The 21,876-nt window shown below is 45.1% G+C and overlaps 1 protein-coding gene across 6 annotated transcripts in view; it reads right to left on the bottom strand.

Moving 5' to 3' along the window:
• The window catches only part of LOC141166786 (uncharacterized), a 72,023-nt gene that overhangs the window by 31,389 nt on the left and 18,758 nt on the right, over nt 1–21,876 (bottom strand). For 3 of the 6 annotated variants that reach the window (XM_073653814.1, XM_073653815.1, XM_073653813.1), the window contains one exon: nt 1,361–2,385. In XM_073653814.1, the coding sequence (XP_073509915.1) occupies nt 1,361–2,260 (900 nt within the window). In that variant the 5' untranslated portion in view covers nt 2,261–2,385. Of the gene's footprint in view, nt 1–1,360; nt 2,386–18,207; nt 18,428–21,876 lie in introns of those variants that run through there. The other 3 variants (XM_073653817.1, XM_073653818.1, XM_073653816.1) reach the window with 3 other exon arrangements.

Genomic DNA, 21,876 nt, shown 5'->3' with positions numbered 1-21,876 from the left:
ACATGAGTAAGCAAAAATCCTTCTGTGAAAGCGTCTTGTGGACAGATGAGACCAAGATAGAGCTTTTTGGTAAAGCACATCATTCTATGATTTACCGAAAACAGAATGAAGCCTACAAAGAAAAGAACACAGTACCTACAGTCAAATATAGTGGAGGTTCAAAGATGTTTTGGGTTTGTTTTGCTTCCTCTGGCACTGGGGGCCTTGACTGCGTGCAAGGTGTCATGAAATCTGAACATTACCAAAGGATTTTGGGTCGCAATGTAGTGCCCAGAGTCAGAAAGCTAGGTTTGCTTCTTAGGTCATGGGTTTTCCAGCAGGACAATAACCCACCCAAACATATATCAAGAAGCACCAAGAAATGGATGGAAACAAAGCAGTGGAGAGATCTGAAGTGGCAGCAATGAGTCCGGATCTAAATCCCATTGATCACCTGTGGAGAGATCTTAAATTGCTGTTGGGAGAAGACGACTTCAACTATGAGAGACCTGGAGCAGTTTGCAAAAGAAAAGTGGTCCAAAATTCCAGCTGAGAGGTGTAAGAAGCTTGTTGATGGTTATAGGAAGTGATTGATTGCAGTTATTTATTCCAAAGGGTGTGCAACCAAATACTAAAGTTGAGGGTGCCAACAATTTTGTCCGGCCCATTTTTGGGGTCTTGTGTGAAATTATGTTCAATTTGCCTTTTTTCTCAGTTTTTTTTGCATTGCTCCAATACACACACAGGAAATAAACATGTTTAACAAAACATTTGTAATTGCAATCATTTTCTGGGAGAAATACTTCATTTTTTGGAACAATTTCAAGAGTGCCAATACTTTCGGCCAAGACTGTATGCACGATTTTGCCCACGTTTTTTTCCTATTTAAAATTTGAAGAAAAAATAACGCTTTGATGGCTCACATTTGCAAGGAAAAAACAAACAGGCAACATTTGCATAGGATTTCTAAAATCTCATTTGCTTTGCTGGTACTGTCAAATGATTTGTGGGTTTTCTTTTGCGGCAAAAATACAGCGTGTGAACAAGGCCTTCCCTAGACTTCTCACTGTGCTCAGTGCTTTTACAACTATGATTTCATAATTCTTTGTAATGGGGGAGCTGGTGACGTTGCTGAGAAGAGGAGCACAACGCCGCTGGATAACGGAGAAGGTGGTGCTAGGTGAGTATATTAACACACTGACTCTACATTACCATTTATACAGATTTAGTGAACAAAAAGAACGTCATGAGAGGGCTTCTTTAATGGAGAACATGGAGGAACTGTGCATACAGGACTGGTATTTTCTGTATAATGAAATAGTTGTATAAGCAGAACCAGATCTTTGCATATCATGACAATATTTAATAGGCAGTCACATACCTCCTGCGTACTGTGTTGGCAGTCAGGAACATGCCACTTCTTGGTCCTTGGGTTGGCAGACAACGCCCTCCTCTCCTCCCACTCATCCTCGTAAATCTGGAGCTCTTCCAGTGACTCTTCCCGTGCTATCTGATGCCAGGCATCTGTTTTCGTACCTGATATTTTAAGATCCCAAACGTTCTGAGCCAATGCTAGCCTGGTCTCGGGGGCCTCAGCCCTGTCACAAGTGTCATATCCATATTCACAATCGCCTGCAGGAATACATTGCAGTTTACTCCGAGACGTAGGATCTGAATTCAACGAGTTCCTGAACAAAGGATTATCACAAAATAAGCTCTCGTCTTCTACCTCCACTTCAGAATAGGAAGTGTCGTCGCTTTCCTGCTCCTCTTCCAAAGTGGGAAGTTCCTCGTTCATTAAAGCCTCAACCTCAATGTGAGGTTTGGGCTCCGGAGTCCATCCTCGGGGCGGACAGATCTCAGAATGATCGATCTCGTCTTGGAGATCCATAACACAAAGTTGTGCCTGAAGTAAACTAGCCAAAAAGACATCCTGAGCAGAGCAGTTCTTGGCCAACGGGTTGACTTGGGCCTTCATGTTGGTGGGTTGGCGAGAACTAAGATGGACTTCTTTGTGGACTTCCAAATATGCCTGGTCTCTACACTCGGCATTGGTACCTGGGATAAAGCCAAACTCTTTGGTCTCTGTTTGGTCTTTGCGATCACTTTTATTAAGCGAAGACCTCTCATAAGTCTTTGAGGGGCAGAGATTGGCATCAGCACCACATGTAAAACCCTCGTGCTCCTGACAAACACTAGAAAAGGTAGCTGTTCTTATGTCAGGCCGAAGATAATATATAGGCAGGAGGTCATCATCCACCGAAAGCTGCTGCTTTTCCATTTCACGCTGCTCATTTGTATTTAGGGGTTTACAGTTTGGCCAAAAAATATGGATTCCTAGAGTCGTGCGCTGGGTGATTTCCAGTTTTCATAGTCACTTTGGAGGATTTCGCATTAACATCTGCCCTGGAAGACAGGGGAAGAAAAGCAAACAGAGAGGAAAGGTTAATGGTTAAACTGGAATGGCAAAACTAGTAAAGCCTCAAGCAGCTTAAATATGCGATGGCCATATGGAAAGGCGCAAGCAAAGCCGGGTGACATCGACTTGTGTGTCATGAGCAACGCAATATTCCCCTGGAAATCTGCAGAAACATAACTAATAATAACAATCTATAAGCAACAGAGAAGAATGACTAAAATGGAAAAAAGCAGGACTAATGGAAACCTAGACCGTTGGAGGGAAGAAAAACACAAAATATCTGACGTCAGAGGCAGCTCCTCAGCAACAAACAAAAAACTATTTGTAGCTAAGTTCAGAAAGATCTTAACGGCAGGATGTTCTGACGATGGATATGGCTGAGGGGGAAAAATACCGAACTACAAACACCAAAGCGATGAGTAAGAAAGAGGAAAGAAAGGCAGGGATATAAGAGAGACAAGAAAGGTACTACATAGAGGTGCAGGAGAGAAAGACAAGAATAAGGTGCATTTACACTGGCTGATAATTGGGAAATAAGAGTTCCTAGAAAAGCTTGTTTCCTCTATTATCGGCTGGTCTAAAACAGGCCGCCAATCTCCTGATGAACGAGCAAAACGATTTTTACGCCTGCGTCTAAATCCTCGTTCTCAGCAGCACATCGTCCTGGTTAAACAAGGAACGTGGTGCTGATAATATGATTATCTTGTCACATTGAGGAATGGTCGGGCCTGTCTGAACAATATCTACCAATGAGCTTACATGCAGCCTGTCATAGAGGAAAATTAAAAACCCATAAGACATCTCCAGAGAAGGGACATATCACCCTGACATTGAACATTTGGGATTAATTATATCTGGGGAAGTGAGAAACTAATTATAAGTAGGGAAGTGAGAAAGAGAGCTGACATTCAACCTCCATTGAAGTAGAGACCTCCTGCCGTGACCAAGTATTCACAACAGCAGAGATCTGCTCTGGGAACCAGCCACCAGGACTGGGATTCGTTTACGCAGATGCTGAGAAGTGCACATCTGAGGCAAGAGCTTCCTCTGTTCAAAGGGCTCATCTGAGACTTTGGAGCAAGTGGTCAGTGATGAATACTGCGGCTTTCATTGATCCGATATTTGTAGGAAATATATTTCCGGCGTCATAGCAAAGAGACAAACATAAAGCATTCACTCACATCACCGTAAGGCCATTCTAACCCTTTAAACTTAGTATCGGGTCAGATGGATGATGTTATCCATGTAATGTTTAATCACTATAGAAAGGTAAAATCGAAATATCTACCGCTGGGATATCCTGACAGTTGAAGATCTCATAACGCTCTAAAAAACCTAGCACATCCCACAACTAGCCCCCATATGAGCTCACCAAGGGGAGGTATATGGGTGTAACCTGGATCTAATAAAAACCAGGGTCTGGGGTTCTGTCATTGTTCATTCTGGAAGACACAGTTCTCTGTGAGAGTGTTCCATTTTCCTAATCGGAGCACTTCCCTCCATAAAGATATGAGCCCTTCCTGGGACATCAGGTTTAGTACTTCTCTTTCGTTATTCCTTTTTATGCCATTTAATTGTATATACCATATTGTTTGTTCCTATTTTGTATCATATTTGTATATTTTTATAAACACTGCCTACCTTTCTGGATTAAATTTATAAAATGTAATAGCTCTGTTCCTCTTGTTCTGTAAACTGCACCCTTGAGGCCATACGCTACCTGTAATGGGTGTCCAATTGGCCTGTATAAACGATTGGTGGTGGCAACTAGTAGTTCCTTTGTTATTGTGGAGTTGGCAGTGACCGTACCAGGGTATATAAATATATATTCCATGCGTTGAGGTGTAGATACCATATGCTCACTGTGAGTTCCCCAATAACTGGCCTAGTAGTGGAAGCAGCCGCGGCCTCGTTCATCACTAATTGTCCCGATGATTAGAGGAAGCGGAGTTGCATCTCCTTGACAAACTGGTGGCAGCGGTGGGATCTGCGACTCCCCCTGACAAAGCCAATCGAAGTTCACTTAACCGGACGTGGTAGGCCATTTTAAATGCAAACTACCCCCCCATACACATTAGATCGGCTGAATGATCATTCGACCTACAGCTGTTTTCCCCAAATCCCCAACACATCCGATTCCTCTTGCAGCGGCTTCTGTCTGGGAGAACAAAAGGATTGGCCGTTAGAAATCCGACATGCTTGATCTTTCCCTAACTCAACATCAGAGTCGGGAGCTCACCACTCACATTAGACCATGGGGTTGGGCTGGCGTTAAGTCTAATGTGTATGGGGCCCAAGGGATAAGACACTAAGATCAGATACAGATGCTCAAGAGAAAGAAAAAGAGAGATACCAGAGAAAGACAATGAATTGCAAGAGAGACGAAAAGACACACAGTAAAGAGAAAAAAGATTGAGACTAGAGAGAGAAAGAAATGCATGAGAAAAGAAGAGAGATACCAAACGAAAATCGAGAAATACAAGAAAGAGAGAGATACATAGTAGAAAAATAAATAAAAGGGAGAGATATACCAGGAGAGAGCCAAGGAGACACAAGAGGGAGATAGTGATAGACAGGAATAGGAAACACATGAAAGAGAGAGATGCATGTGAGACAGCGAAAGAGGGAGAGATAAATAGAAAGATACTAGAGAGAGAAAGGAGAGGAAGGTTCATCAGTAAAAAGAAGAAAAAAAAAAGAGGGAGACAGAAATATTAGAGATGTGGGTGCATGCCAGAAAGACAGATAATGAGAGGAATAAAGAGAGGGGCAGAAAAAGATAAGGAAAGAGATACACAGACCGAGAAAAACAGAGAGATGACAGTAATGTGCACAAGAAAGGGAAGAGCTAAGTGCCCACGTTGAGGAAATGAAGCATATTTTTTACGCTTCTCCCTGGCGGGAAAATCGCATGCGGATTTTACATGCGGTTTTCCCACCAGGTAGAAGCGTTTGTGAGGCGTCTTTGCATGCATTTCCGCATGCGGGTTATCAAGCACTTCTCCAAGTGATTTAAGCATCACTTGGAAAGTGCTTGACAACTTGTTCACACTATATAAATCCATGCAACCGGCATGGATTTATATAGTGTGACCAAATAGTTAAAAAAAAAGAATCAGAATGGTAAAAAATAAAAAAATAAAGTTTATACTCACCTTCCGATGCATTCTCTGCCCCGTCCGGAGTCTTGAGCGGCTCACGCTGTTGTGTGCAGGACCTGCGGTGAAGTCATTGAGTCATGTGATGGGTCACATGACTCAATGACGTGGCAGGTCCTTCACACAACAGCGCGACGGAGGGAAAACACCGGGAAAACATCAGAAGATAAGTATAAACTTTATTATTTTTTTTTTTTTTACAGGTTCTTTGGTACCCAGGTCTGGAGGAGAGTCTCCTCTCCTCCAGACTTGGGTACCATCCGCACATTGATTCCGCATGCGGAAACGCAAAATTAATGAACATGCTGCGGATTTTTGACCGCAGCATATACTCTGGGCATTGACATTGCGGAATGCCATTGGGGACGGATATACATGCGTTTTACAAGCGTTTACGCTGCGGAAATTCCACAGCATATACGCTTGTAATACGCAACGTGGGCACGCAGAAGAGAGAGGATCAAGAGAGACAGACGAGAGAGATACACGAGAGAAAGAGATATAAGAGAGGGGCATGAGAGACAGATACATGAGAGAGAGAGATATAAGAGAGGGACATGAGAGAAAGAGATATAAGAGAGGGGCATGAGAGACAGATGAGAGATACATGAGAGAAAGAGATATAAGAAAGGGACATGAGAGACAGACGAGAGATACATGAGAGACAGATATATGAGAGAGATAGAGAAGAACATGAGAGACAGACGAGAGATACATGAGAGAGATATAAGAGAGGGATATAAGAGAGGGACAAGAGAGACAGATGAGAGATACATGAGAGAGATATAAGAGGGACATGAGAGACAGACGAGAGATGCATGAGACAGAGATATAAGAGAGGGACATGAGAGACAGACATACATGAGACAGAGATATAAGAGAGGGGCATGAGACAGAGATATAAGAGAGGGGCATGAGAGATACATGTGACAGGTAGGTGACACACATTATGCAGGAGACGCACACATCACACATGATCGCTGTGGGTCACACACACTCTTGGCCCCGTACACACTGCGCCACATACACACATTGTACATATTCTACTCATGTATCCACAGTGAATGTTTCCCATAGCAACTAATCTATCCACTGTCCTCAGTTTACAGCCTGCTGTAAAAAGTGTTGACTGTAAGCGGCGACCCTCTGTGCCCTCCGTACAGAGGAGGCCGGTGTCCTCATCGCTGCTGTGACCTCTTCAGTAAATGTGTAACAGGAAACGGTCAATGTACAATCCTCACGGTGAGGAACATTACATGACCGATCACCGGCAGCATACGGCACTGGCACAATGGGGTGTACACCACGGAGTACAGCGGGGTCTCTGCCATCAATACTGATGGGGTAGCCTCAGTAGACTGCAGATGACCGGCTATGGAGCCATAGTGACCATTCATGACCTATTACTGCCCCCATTCAGTTTCGAGAGGCCATTTGTATAGAAGAATTAGGCGATTCTGAGGTGACACGGGGGTCTGTTTTTCTGCATCCTTATCTCGTGGTCAATGTGGGGAGTGGTTACAAAGAGCATCACTCTCTGGAGGACCAGTCCTGTCCTACACAGACAACCCATTCATCTCAATGGCCACAGTGTTATTTTTATTTCCCCTGCGGTGGCGCTGCTGGGAAATGAAACACCTACTGCCATGTTTCCCCACAGATCAGCGCTGATCGCTGAGGTCTGTGCAGTAGGACATTGTGTCGAACGCTTTGATGTCTGCCCATACAGCAAATATCTCTTCCCCTTTTGCCCTCGCATCTAGGCCGGGTGCAGACGGGAGTAATGTATGCCATCAGAAAAAAACATGGCTGCCTTCTTGTAGGGTGGGATGTAACACCAGGAACAGCCTAGGGACAAGGGTGGCACTACTGCTACGAGAAAATAGCCATGTTTCTCTTTTAAAAAAAACAAAAAAAAACCCATAACAACATGGCCCGACAAGTTTGGGTCATCCGGGCTCGCAGGCCATCGCCAGGGCTCGCAGGCCGTCGTCAGGGCTCGCAGGCCGTCGTCAGGGCTCGCAGGCCGTCGCCAGGGCTCGCAGGCCGTCGCCAGGGCTCGCAGGCCGTGACACACAGATGTGTGAATGCGGCTTATGAAGCAAGTACTTCACCCTCAGGCTCCTTCAGACAAAATCCATGACTGATCATCCCTCGGCCCACATGACACACGGAGGATTTTCTGGAACATGTTGCTTCATCTCCCTCCCAGCATCACTGGAGCACGTGCTACTGGAAACCAGAACGGTGACAGGAGCGGTCCTGGGGCCATGCCTGTGGGCAGCTCCTGGGGCCATGCCTGTGGGCAGCTCCTGGGCTTGTCCGCACAGACATCTTATTTTGGAAGCACAGGCGGTGTGAGAGATATTAACACTGACTGTGCTGGAGGGGGATAGTAACAGCGAACAGTTACCAAGCGCCATGCTCATTACATGGCTGCCGGCCATCGGCCATCTCTCCCATACACAGGAGCATCGGCCGTCATCTTATCTCCGGGAGAACAACGCGATCAGCAATCCGAAATGTGACATGTCCGATCCACATCTCCCTGACCATCAGTCGGCCGGAGCCCCATATACATTAGACTTTCTGAACCTGTCGATGCGGCCGACATTAGTATGGGGTGAGGGGGTTTAGATCCGCAGCCGGTTGTAATACAAAGGAAAAAAAAGCCATCGACAGACATGACTACATTCAATCAGACTTATCTACGTATACAGATAAAAGTCTGTCCAAGATTAGCTTTCTTCCCAAACAGCGCCACACCTGTCCATAGGTTATGCGTGGTATTTCACACCAATTTCGAGATCTCTGCTTTCTCTCAGTGAATAGAAGCGTTCTTGTAAAACGGCTTGTCCCATCTGAATGATCCATAGCGTACCCACAGGAAAAGCCATAAGGGTCTGACAAGTGAGGGGATACACGCTGGGAACATTATATTTATGGTGCCATGTTCTCTGACTTTATAGACAAGCCTTTTTTTTTTTTGCAAGGCTGTATTCACACTGGCATCGTAGCTTCTGTTTTAAAGACGATTTATATTCATAATGTAAAAATAGGCTTTTGTTAGAGGGGTATGCCATCACTGAATGATATTTCAGGATCATGCAGAGTCATGGAGGTCCAAAATTAAGGGGAGCCTTTCACCTTTGGAGCCTTTTTTTTACTTAAATGCATTTATTTGTGGCCAAAATCAGTTTTGCAATTAAGATTCAATAACAATTTTACTGCATTTGCCTTCTATAGCTTCAATGTTTCACTGTCTTTTGCTAGCTTAGAATGAGTTAACTGGGAATCCATCAGTGAGTTCCTTCTGGCAAGACAGTTTGAAACTCATTTATCTGCCTTTTTCTGGCCTCTCATCTGATTTATGACCTCAGATCACCACACTAAAGTTGAATGTGTAGGGAAACAAAGAGCCTGTAAAAGCAAAAACGGTGTGAAATTTTTACTGGTACCCGACCCCATACTGGGCGAACGACCTGTATGTGAGCAAATTTGGTAAATAAGTAGTCAGGTTCATCCAAAAGTGGCAGAAAGATGTGACTGCACTGGTTATGGGTTAAAAGCAGCACACAGGGGAAATGCAGCAGAGGAAGGTGTAAATATGCAGTACACATAATAATAATAATAATTTTTATTTATATAGCGCCAACATATTCCGCAGCACTTTACAATTAAGCGGGGACATGTACAGACAATAAATTCAACACAAGGTGAGACAGTTTAACAGTTACATCAGGAGTGAGGTCCCTGCTCGCAAGCTTACATTCTACAAGGAAAAGGGGGACACAATAGGTGAAAAGTGCTTGTTATTTCAGGTCTGGCAATTATAATAAGTCGGGATTATCATATAAAGCTGTATGATCCGGTCATCAGCCTGTATGTTCAAGTGAAATACTCAATTACCGAGTGCAGTTATCTTGTGCATGGAGGGTGTAGAGACAGATGAACAGTAGGGAGCAGATTCTGAATAGTATTTGGGAGGGAACAGGGGAAAGTTAGTTTACTGGGTATTTGAGGTGGTAGACTTGTTTAAAGAGATGGGTTTTTAAAGCGCGCTTGAAGACATCGGGGCTAGGCATCAATCGGATCGTCTGGGGTAGAGCATTCCAGAGAGCTGGCGCAGCACAAGAGAAGTTTTGGAGACGGAGGTGCGAGGTTCGGATTATGGGGGATGTTAGTCTTAAGTAATTTGTGGAACGGAGGCCACGTGTAGGACGATAGACTGAGATGAGAGAGGAGATATAAGGTGGTGCAGAACTGTGGAGAGCTTTGTGGGTGAGAGCAATGAGTTTATATTGGACCCTGTAGCGAATGGGTAACCAGTGTAATGACTGGCACAAGGTGGAGGCATCGGTGAAGCGGCTGGACAGAAATACGACCATGGCTGCCGCATTCAGAACGGATTGGAGAGGGGAAAGTTTGGTAAGAGGGAGACCGATCAGAAGAGAGTTGCAGTAGTCCAGACGAGAGTGAATAAGAGCGACAGTAAGAGTTTTAGCAGTTTCAAAAGTGAGAAAAGATCGGATTCTGGAGATGTTTTTAAGATGCAGGTGGCAAGAGTGAGCGAGTGATCGGATATAGGGAGTAAAGGAAAGGTTAGTGTCGAATATGACCCCAAGGCAGCGGGCGTGCTACTTGGGAGTTATGGTTGAACCCTCCAAGGTAATTTCGATGTTAGGTAGAGTTAGGCTAGTAGAGGGGGGAAACACAAGAAGTTCAGTTTTGGAGAGATTCAGTTTAAGATAGAGGGAGGACATGATGTTAGAGACAGCAGACAGACAATCCTTGGTATTTTGTATTAGGGTAGGGGTGATGTCAGGGGAAGAAGTGTATAATTGGGTGTCGTCAGCATAGAGATGATACTGGAACCCAAATCTGCTGATTGTTTGTCCAATAGGGGCAGTGTATAGAGAGAAGAGGAGGGGGCCTAGGACTGAGCCCTGCGGAACCCTGATAGTAAGGGGATGAGGAGGGGAAGAGGAGCCGGCAAAAGATACAGTGAAGGAGCGGTCAGAGAGATAGGAGGAGAACCAGGAGAGAACGGTTTCCTTGAGGCCTATAGAGCGGAGCATAGTGAGGAGGAGCTGGTGATCCACAGTGTCAAATGCTGCAGAGAGATCCAGGAGAATCAGCAGGGAGCAGTGACCTTTGGATTTGGCTGTTAGTAGATCATTAGAGACTTTAGTGAGGGCAGTTTCAGTGGAGTATAAAGGCCCCGTCACACTTAGCGACGCTGCAGCGATCCCGACAACGATACGACCTGTCAGGGATCGTTGCTGCGTTGCTATGTGGTCGCTGGTGAGGTGTCAAACAGGGAGGCTCACCAACGATCAGGGGAGCAGCGACATCGTGGAAAGAATCTTTCCACGATGTCCTGCTCCTGGTTACCAGCCTGCTGAAGCAGGAGCAGGCTGGTAACAATGGTAAACATCGGGTTACTAGGGGCACACGCGCACCTAGTAACCCACTGTTTATCATGGTTACCACTCTGCTACGGTGATCGGGAGGTTACCGCTCACTTTAGCAGGCTCGTAACCATGATAAACAGCGGGTTACTAGGTGCGCGTGTGCCCCTAGTAACCCGATGTTTATCATGGTTACCAGCCTGATCGCTGCTCCCACTGGTCACAAACAGCGATGTGTGCTGACCAGCGGGAGGGCAACGACCAAAAAAAGGTCCAGGACATTCTGCAACGATCAGCGACCTCACAGCAGGGGCCTGATCGCTGCAAAGGGTCACACATAGCGACATCGCTGGTGAGGTCGCTGTTGCGTCACCAAAACAGTGACTCAGCAGCGATCTCGCTATGTGAGACGGGGGCTTAAGGAGCGGAAACCAGATTGTAGAGGATCGAGGAGAGAGTTATCTGAGAGATAGCGGATTAGACGGGAGTGGACCAAGCGTTCCAGGCGTTTAGAGATGAAAGGAAGATTAGAGACAGGTCTGTAGTTAGCAGTGCAGTTCTGGTCCAGGGATGGCTTTTTAAGTAAAGGGGTTATGATGGCATGTTTAAATGAGGAGGGAAAGATACCTGAAGAAAGAGAGAGGTTAAATATTTTAGTCAGGTGAGTGTTGAACACCGGTGAGAGGGACTGCAGGAGATGTGAAGGAATGGGGTCACTGTTGCAGGTTGTAGGCCGAGAAGAAGCGAGGAGATGGGTAACTTCTTCTGTAACAGGCTCAAAGATGGCAAGTGAGCTTGAAGTGCGGCAGGGAAGGGGATCCAGGCGCTGAGGAGATTGGGCTGAGATGTCCTGATGGATATGGTTGATTTTTTCAAAGAAATAAGTGGCCAGATCCTCCCCGCTGAGGTTGGTGGTGGGGGCCTGTGCTTTAGGTTTCAGGAGGGAGTTTAAGGTTTCGAAAAGTCGTTTTTGGATTGTTGGACATTGAAGTGATGAGGGTGGTGAAGTAGGATTGTTTGGCCAGATGAAGGGCAGAGTTATAGGTTTTGAGCATCAATTTATAGTGGATGAAGTCTTCTGCTAAAAGAGATTTTCTCCACTGACGCTCAGCACACCTTGAGCAACGCTGAAGAAAACGTGTTTGCAGCGTGTTCCAGGGCTGCCACTGTCTGTGTCGGGTCTTTCTGCGTGTAGAAGGAGCTGCTTCATCTAGGGCGCTCTTCAGTGTATTATTGTAGTGTGACAATGCTAAGTCTGGACAGGAAAAGGAGGAGAAGGGGGCTAAAGATGTGTGGAGATTGTCCATAAGCTGCTGGGTATTAATGGTACGTGTAGTCCTATAAGTGTGGTAAGTGGGGGTGTCCCGGGTGAGGAGACAATTCTTGACAGAGAAGGAAAGAAGGTTGTGGTCCGAGAGCGGGAGAGGGGAGTTGGTAAAGTCATCCAGCGAGCAGAGACTGGAAAAAAACAGGTCCAGAGTATTCCCGTCTTCATGGGTAGGAGAATTAGTAAACTGTGAGAGACGGAATGAAGAGGTTAGAGAAAGTAGATGAGAGGCAGATTGGGAGAGGGGATCATCGGTGGGGATGTTGAAGTCGCCTATGATGAGGGTGGGGATGTCACAGGATAGAAAGTGAGGAAGCCAGGTGGCAAAGTGATCCAAGAACTGGTGGGAGGAGCCTGGAGGGCGATACACAACTGCCACTCGCAGGGAGAAGGGTTTAAAGAGTCTGATGGTGTGGACTTCAAAGGAAGGAAACATAAGTGAGGGAACCGGGGGGATGACCTGGAAAGCACATTGTGAGGAAAGGAGCAGACCAACACCTCCACCCTGTCTGTTGCCAGGTCTGGCGGTATGTGAAAATTTCAGCCCACCAAACGAGAGAGCAGCAGCAGCGGTGGTGTCTGGCTGCTGAATCCAGGTTTCTGTGATAGCCAGAAGGTTAAGGGAATTAGAGAGGAAAAATTAGTGGATGTAAGTTAGTTTGTTACACACAGACCGTGCGTTCCAGAGAGCACAATGGAAATCGATAGGAGAGGGCATGCACAGAACGTTAATAAGATTAGCAGGGTTTCTATATGCAGCTGGAGGAGAGTAATGTATGCTAGTGGAGGGGGGCCCAGGGTTGGGGGAGATGTAGCCTGCGACTAGTAAAAGGAGAAAGAAGAGAAAGAGCAGGTGGTGCAATGATTTGTATGAACGTTTTGAGTGCTGTATAGAGGCAGAGGATGGTTTGCAGTGGGTGAGGAATGTCAGTAGAGCCTCAGAGTTATACATGGGAGAGGGGAGAAGGGAGGGGTTGATATAGAGAGAGTGCACAGAATGTGTTAAAGGGTGGGCGAGTTGTGAGAAAGCAGAAGTGAAAACAAATAAAAAGCAGATTGATAAGACTAATGCATAATGCAGTATGACTGACCGAGAAGCATGTTTGTATGAATATCTTATGCACCTTACCTGTCTCCTGCCCTGTCCAACTGCCATTGTATAACTGCACTTTTAACTATTGCACGCGTGACCCCGCACGCGTGCTATCCCGGGCCAGAGCTGAATATATATATATATATATATATATATATATATATATATATATATATATATATATATATATATATATATATATATATATATATATTTACACACACACACACACATACATACATACATACATACATACATACATACATACATACATACACACACACACACCGCCATATACCACAACACTGTACCACCGTCGGCTCCTTCCAGATGAACAGGAAAACCTCACATCCGCACACTACTGGTTACCGCAATGTCAACTGTGCTAGACAGAAGGCTGACGGCCAGTGTCATGGAGAGCCTTCCTGTCTACATTAAAGGGGTTCTCCAAGATTAGAAAAACATGGCTGCTTACTATCCCAGAGCCACACATGTCAATGGGTTGTATCCGATATTGCATTTCCATTCTATTGGAGTGAATAGGGTTTAGCTGCAATTCCACACACAACCTGTGGACAGATGTGGTGCTGTTTTTGGAAGAAAGCAGTCACTTTATCTATTCCTGGACAAGTCCTGCAGTACAAGTCTGCGCCCATGTTATAGCTAACAAAATCCTTAAAGCTAAGCGCACATGGGTTGCATTTGTTCCACTATATCTTGTGCATTTACTTCTGCAGAAAAAGAAAAAGGTGATTAGATTTAAACTCCGTATTTATGGATTATCCAAAGCAAAACTGCAACCTTACATTACAGGTTGATTTGATGGCAAACAGTTTCTTCTAATTTAAAGTCAACTGGGAAAAATTTGTAAAAAAAAAAACCAAAAAAAAACATGTTTAAAGGGGATCCATCATTTGCCATGAATAATTTTTTTTTCACCTGGTATAAATGCTGCTGTTCTCCTGAATCCGGCGTAGTTTATCTTTTGTTCCTGGGCCTCTTCATTCCTGAGATAAGGCCCATTCTTTCCTGTATGTAAATCTAACCCTTTTATCTAAGTGGGCGTTGCCCTCTACTCTTCTTGAAGACCACACCCAGATCGCTAACAACACCTGTTTTATACACAAGGAAGAAAAGGCCATATCTCCGGAACGGAGAGGAGCAGAAACAAAAGAAAAACAAAGCCGGATTCAGGAGAACAGCGGCATTTACACCAGGTGAGAGAATTACGTATTTATGGCAAGTGATATTTGTCAATGATCTGCAACATACTCTACGTGGTGTGGATTCTGCTGCAGATATTGGGAGAGCAAGACCGCAACTAAAAAAAAGCAAAATTTCTGACCTGTGTGGACTTCGCGTTAGCCATATTGAGGAAATACAGCTTAGCTAAGGAAGGTTCAGCACCCGCAGGGGTGAAGGCATCACGCCTGGAGTTGGGATCTATCACAATTATTGCAAGTGCTAGCTCTGTGTGCAAATCCTGACTAGCACAATGACCTCGGCAAGAGAACAGAAGGAAGTGTCACCCTGCGCTCTTGTGGGTTACATCTGCCCTGAAAAAGAAGGAAGTGTGTCTCATCACAGCGAGAGGTAAAGAGGATCCGATGACTGTGTTATTATCTGTCAGCAGTCCGCTACGCAGCAGGCCGACAGGAAATCAGCTCACCTACAGAGGAAGCGCATCACCGTCCAGCGCACTCGAATGTGTCAGGTACAGGAAATCTATGCAGCCGATTGGTGACTTCATGTTTCCACGTTCAGCACAGCACTGCCTGGCTGAATAGTGAAGGCTCAGTGATTCATGCTGCCCATCACGGGGCCGATGGAAGTCCCCGACGTCCCCTGTACATGTCTGATTCATATCAGATCAAGCGAAGGTGGGTTTATCAAAGGGTTAACACCAACAAAACAAGGGGCAGCGTTATAGGTACGTGGGCAAAATCTCTCTAAAAGGGGTAGTCCACTTTGGAAAGCAGCTCATGGGGCCTGCTGTGTCAGTGACCCCTGGGAAAGCAGCAGCAAGAGTCAAATTCCCCTGCAGCGCCACCACAGGAGGAATGAAGCATTACACAGGGACCATTGTAATTAGTGAGCTTTCCATGTAATGCATGAAGGCACTGGGTCCTGCAAAGTAAGAGATGGGGGTACCGAAAGATGGAACTTCTCCAAGAACCAAAATAGGGTATTTAGAAATGGATTATATAGATTTATTTATTATAACATGGGAGTTTAATCAAATAATTGTCCGTCCATGTAACAAGAGGACAGAGAATGGCTCTCTGATCTGTCTCAGAAAGGAGAGTCCTGATAGAAGGACCCCACTCCAGGATGTTCATAGGCCCAAATAGCATATGGACATCCCCTTTAACTGAACGGTAGGTTTTATAAGCTAGTCTACAAGAGACAAGACACAGAGACACAATGACGTCGCTATTTTGAAACTGCTGTGCCGAGCAGAGAAGAGTTTCAGAGCTCTTACTGCCGAGACCAGAGCAGCGGTGGAGAGGCGAGTATGTATTACTTTTTTCTTTTTTAACGTGGGGCCCATTACTCTGAATGGAGGACTATGTGGGGCCCATTAGACTGTATGGAGGACTATGTGGGGCCTATTACTCTGTATGGAGGACTATGTGGGCTCATTATACTGTATGGAGGACTATATGGGCTCATTATACTGTATGGAGGACTATGTGGGGCCCATTACTCTGTATGGAAGACTATATGGGGGGCCCATTATACTGTATGGAAGACTATATGGGGGGCCCATTATTCTGTATGGAAGACTATATGGGGGGCCCATTATTCTGTATGGAGGACTATGTGGGGGCCCATTATACTGTATGGAGGACTATGTGTGCCCATTATACTGTATGGAAGACTATGTGGGGGGCCCATTATTCTGTATGGAGGACTATGTGGGGCCATTATTCTGTATGGAGGACTATGTGGGCCCATTATACTGTATGGTGGACTATGTGAGGCCCATTATTCTGTATGAAGGACTATGTGGTGCCCATTATACTGTATGGAGGACTATGTTGGGCCCATTATTTGGTATGGAGAACTATGTGGGGTCCATTATTCTGTGTGAAGGGCTGTGTGGTGATCACAGTTCAGGTCACCATACTTTGCTGTGGGGGTACAGTAGGGTCATCATACTGTGCATGTGGAAGGTACTGTGGAAGAATTCCCCATGGGGGTATCATACAGGGTTTGGGGGGCATTTATGTTGGCATCATACTTTGTTATCTGTATTACTTATTAATTCAAGTTTTTTTAATCCATTATTACATATTTAAATTAGGCTATTGAGACATATGCTTTTTACTGTTCTTACATAACATTTTATATCATTCCAATATTTTATTGCAAGATCTATTAATTAAAATGTACTTTGTTTGTGGGACAAACCCTTTAAGTTTGTTTCCATATGAAAAGGTTCATCTTATATTTGATCATTAAAAATAAAACATCCTCAATTGTACACATTTTTTTTAATAAATATTAGGGTTGACCCACGACTTTGTCCAAATTTTTATATTTTGTCCCTCTGTGTATTTGCGTTTGACATCCCTGGTCTAATAGGAAAGGGAAGGGGCAGCACTGACCACCAATGCACTACATTGTCACCATGAGCTTATCGAGAACTAATATACTGCACAAGCTGAGTACCATTGTGTATACGCCACTTTATCTTTCCATCTCTATATGTGCTAAGAATGATTTCTTGTTAACAATACAAGCTAAGCACCATAGTGTTATATACTCCTGATGAACCTTTGAGACAAAGTGGAAAAGCGTTGAGTTTCTTAATTATCTTTATTCACCCAGACTGTAATACAGTGATCTTCTAACCCCTTTGTGTATATCTGTGCATTGGCTGATGAATAAGTCAGGTAGCTTAAAGTATATTTTTCACCTTTTTTAAAAGTATTTCTCAATAAATTAACATTTTTATAAGAGTAGTGTTTTCAGAAAAAAAAAAGCAGAGAATAGCGCTCCCTGCAGTCCTATAGACAAGGCATGGAGCGGAGGTCGAGCACGACCACCTCTACTCCATTCAAGACGAAGCTGCAGAGCCCCCTTCGGAGGATCATGAGGGGTCCTAGTGGTCAGCAAGTTATCCCATATCATATGGATAGAGAAAAACTTACAATTTTGGAAAAGCCCTTTAAAAGGAGAACCAGCACTTACTAGAAGCTTCAGTCTACAGATGTTCTGGGGGGTGAGGAATCCCCTCCAACTACTCATCTCAGTGCCAACGTGAATGTCTCCATTCACTGCACTACATTATGAATTGCTCTTTAAGCAACTCCATAATCGAATCTGCAAAAATCGCAATATGTTCTGATGTGCAGTATTTGAAGAGCGTTATGATGCCGTGTACAAGTAACCGCCGTAGATGTGATCACCACGTGAGCAGCATTTCACTCCCCTTGGCGTTTGGAGTGGCGTCTATTAGACAAAGAAAGGGAGGGGGGAATCTAACCGCACGCAAGTCTCATCACGCACGTCAGACGCGCGACACTCAGACATCTGATAACATGTTATGTCTGCCTCATGTTTTAAAAGGAAACCCACGTGATTCTGCATCAAACTTACAGCACCAAAAGTTTTTCAAAACTTTTTCTTTTATGGTAAACTAATCCAAGGACACGGAAAAGGAGATGGCACAGATACGATGCCCAGCAGCTGTGGATCAGGCTAATCCTCTCTTTAACCACCCCGCTATAATCACTGGCTCACAGCTTTGGTTTATGGATTTTACCCGCTTTTTGCACCCTTGACCTTCCCATAAACCAGAAGTTTCCTCCTACCTGGCCGCAGATGTCTCCTTCCTATCCTTCTGCGCTGTGTCAGCCTTCGCTAGATGCTCAAGTCGCCCAAACCAAGGAGCTGAGACGGACATGAGCAGCTGAGATACAGGTGCTGCCAGGCTGCCGGGCGGTCAGGACTCGGCGGTCTTGTGGGCAGGAAGCTCGCAGACAGCCTGCTGTTCTTGGCAAGCTCGCAGCACAATGTTCAGCGCGAGAGGGGAAGTGGTATTTCTCTCAGATAATCAGAGGCGGGAGCGGGCAGTGCAAGGTAGAGGGGCAGAGTTTCTACCAGCACCCCTGGGGCAAAGCTTAACCCTCTAACCACCACACCAATTATAGCTCATTTTCACTTTCGCTTTTACTTTCTCTTCTTCCAACAGCCATAGATTATCATTTAATCTTTTGCCGACTCAGACGACTTAAAATTTTTAATTTTGTTTTACTGTATATTCTTTAATGGTATATTATATAATGTACTGGTAAAAAGGGGAAAAAAATCTGCGGGGTAAAATGTACAAAAAAAAACAAACTTTTTGGTTCACTGTCAGAACATTTATTTTGCTGGTACAGTTTTATTTTTGGAACATAAAAAAAAGAAACTTGAAAAAAAAATTTAATTTTAGACCCAAAATATTTTATATTTCCGTCACTGGAGTTAGTTATTTTATTTAAAGGGAACCTGTCAGGTTGAAAAACTCTTATTTACCTACAGATATAGGGTCAACTGCAGGTAAAGAGTGTCACAATGCTGCCTAGCCGCCTTACTGAAAGCATGGTAATGGGAGAGAATGAGCTTTATTCCTCCCGAGAGCCGCCATGTGACTACACTGTAAGCACGGCCCGGCAGATTGATTGACAGCTCGGGGTGCAGCACATCTGTGCAGAGCAGGCTGCCAATCAGAATGCCGGGGCGAGCTTACAGTCACAGCTCACAGCATAGTCAGCGGTGACTGGAGCTGCTCCGGGCACGACCCTACGACTGAGAGCGCACCTCTCCCTGGCCTCAAAAGGGCAGCGTGCTCCTGCTTGATTGACCAGCTGCTAGCTCGCACTCTGCGGTCTCTGTTAGTAGAGGCAGTTTTACCTCTGTAGCATGGGAGAAGCGCAGGGGCACTGACTCTGGCCGAATCCAGCGATCTGTCGAGCTTCACTGCAGCGCCTTCAAGCTTTATAGAAGAGAGCTTGTAAGAACTGCGCTAGGAGAACAGCCACAACTGGTGGTCTAGAAATTCCTCAGTTTTTGAGAACAGAGAGTATTTTTATTATTACGATTGTTTTTACAAGCACTTTGCAATTTTAACCATTTATTCTGAAGGGAATAACCCTTGAAGTCCCATGATCGTGTGGAGGGGCTGGTTGATGGAGTAACAGAGGGGACCCCTCACCTTTTACCTCACTGCTCAGAAGCTGCGGTCAGTATTGATCACAGTGTCAAAGGGGTCAAACTGATGACACTAGCGCTACCTCGGTATCAGAGCATTGGCAGGGGGGCATCAGCTGTGTGACACAGCAGGCACCCGCCATCTTTGAAGCGGGCTCAGCTCCTATGCTCGCTCCATACACTTCCGGTGACATAAATGCACATCGTAAGTTAAAGGGGATGTCTACTAAATAGACATACGATTAAAACAGAATTACTTATATCTGCTCTGCTAATAAATTCATGACGGATATCGTAGATCCCTCGCTCTGACTTATCTACGGACTGAAGTCACTTATACTCTGCAGAATACGATGCTGTACGGCCTGTGAGGGGCAACAATACATAATACACAGCAGAGAAGTGGGGAAATATTAACTTCTGTGTGGTGTAATATATCTTCAGTAGTTATTTAGGCAGCACACTCCGGCTGCCAGGACCTGTGGGATTCAGGTCATGTGACCCTGCTGACCTCACAGATCTTTCTGCACTTCTATGTTGCTGCCTGCTTATGATTGGTCAGCGTCATACAGGAGGCAGAAGTACACGCCCCCAATGAAAACTGTCTGATAACTAAAGTTAACTCATTAGGCGCCAAATACTTTGATTGCTAATATCTCCGCAACGAAGAGGCGAAATGTAAAAATAAAAATGTTTTATTCCGCACTATTACAGCACCTGCTCAATTCAACAGGAAACATTTGGTGAAAGGTCCTCTGCACAGAGCTGTGGAGGAAACTAAGTGCCCCCCTGCGTCATATCTATATACAGTGTAAGCTTAATACATTCTTTATGAAGATGTGGATCATGGTTGGGCAGCACCAATAGGGGTCTGGCAGGGGCCAGAAATTACCAGAAGAGGCTTTAGTCTTTGTGTTGGAGTAAGGGGGAAAAAATGACGGCATCTCCGCACTTCTCTCCTCAGTCTGTATTGTAACTCAGAGCCGCATTTACATCTTGAAGACTTCAAAGCCGAAATCTTTCTTTTTATTGTCCGTTCCCTGCTAAGTTACGTTCCCATCAGTAGTATCAGACCATGCAGAATTAAAGGAAAGTCTCCGTCCCAGCCAATGCACAAATGGACTCGCCATAAAGGTCTCCATTAAAGTGCGAGGACTTCTATAGGAAATGATACTGAATGTGCGTCGCCCCTCACAATCAGTACCACATCCATAGTGCTTCTTATAGTAATGGACGTTCAGGAGGAAGAGCCGCGGTTATCCCATACATCCCCACAATAGGACGTTTCTGGCTGCCGATGAATGGGCCTTATAGTGGGACCACTGACACATGGACACTATAGATACCTATGACGTCTGCAGCACATCCAGCAGCTGGAGCAGAGCCGCGCACACTGGCTCCTTTGTTCGTGCCCACGGCCGGCTCCACACTACTGTGGGAGTAATTATTGTGGGATTCAATCCAGAAAATCACACACAATCCTGGCATCAGACCCCGAGCCCCCACAAGATCAGATTGCGGCAGCATCCGGTCCTGCAGGAACATGCCGGTGCCTGGATCTCACATGGACGTACCAGGGCGTGTAGCGACACATATCAATGTATATACCGTATCTACACATCTACAGCAGACGCACAGGAACTATAAATGGAAAGCCCCAAAGCTAGAATGAATAAGTATTCCCCCCAGAAAACACGGCCAGGGATCTTCCACCTCCCCTCCCCTGACATGTCTGTATTAGTACCTGTGTTCCCTATAAATTGTAATTTTGGAGCCTCTTTTCTTATAATTTTCCCGCTCCTCTGTTACTCCTCCTGGAAATGCAAAAAACAAACTGACAATGAGTTTTAGAATTTGCCTTCTGAAGGGGCGTGTCCCTCCACAGGCTGCACTGATTGGCCAGTGTGTAGAGATACGCCTCCATCTGGTAACGCCCAGCTGTCATTTACTTATATATTTCCAGGAAGGATAACAGAGGAACGGCACAATGTAGGGTAATAAGAAAACCAAAGGGTTTTTTCACCTAAACTGGTCCAGGAAGACAGCTCAGACTTACTGCTGTACTCCAGTCCAATCCTCTTAAAGGGGTTGTCCACCTTTTGGGGACATTTTTTCTGTACTCCAGTCCAATCCTCTTAAAGGGGTTGTCCACCTTTTGGGGACATTTTTTTTACTTAAATGTATGTATTTGGGGGTTAAAAATAATTTTTGCTATTGGGTTTAGCTAAACAATTTGCACTGCTTTTATGGGCTCTCTTGTTTCCCAGCACTTTCAACTTTGATGTGGT

Source organism: Phyllobates terribilis, unplaced genomic scaffold, assembly GCF_046119375.1.
Source record: "Phyllobates terribilis strain yellow unplaced genomic scaffold, ASM4611937v1 Scaffold_11__3_contigs__length_659146591, whole genome shotgun sequence".
Taxonomy (NCBI): Eukaryota; Metazoa; Chordata; class Amphibia; order Anura; family Dendrobatidae; genus Phyllobates; species Phyllobates terribilis.
The sequence above is the reverse complement of the archived record's forward strand: the minus strand, read 5'-3'. Positions and strand labels throughout refer to the sequence as shown.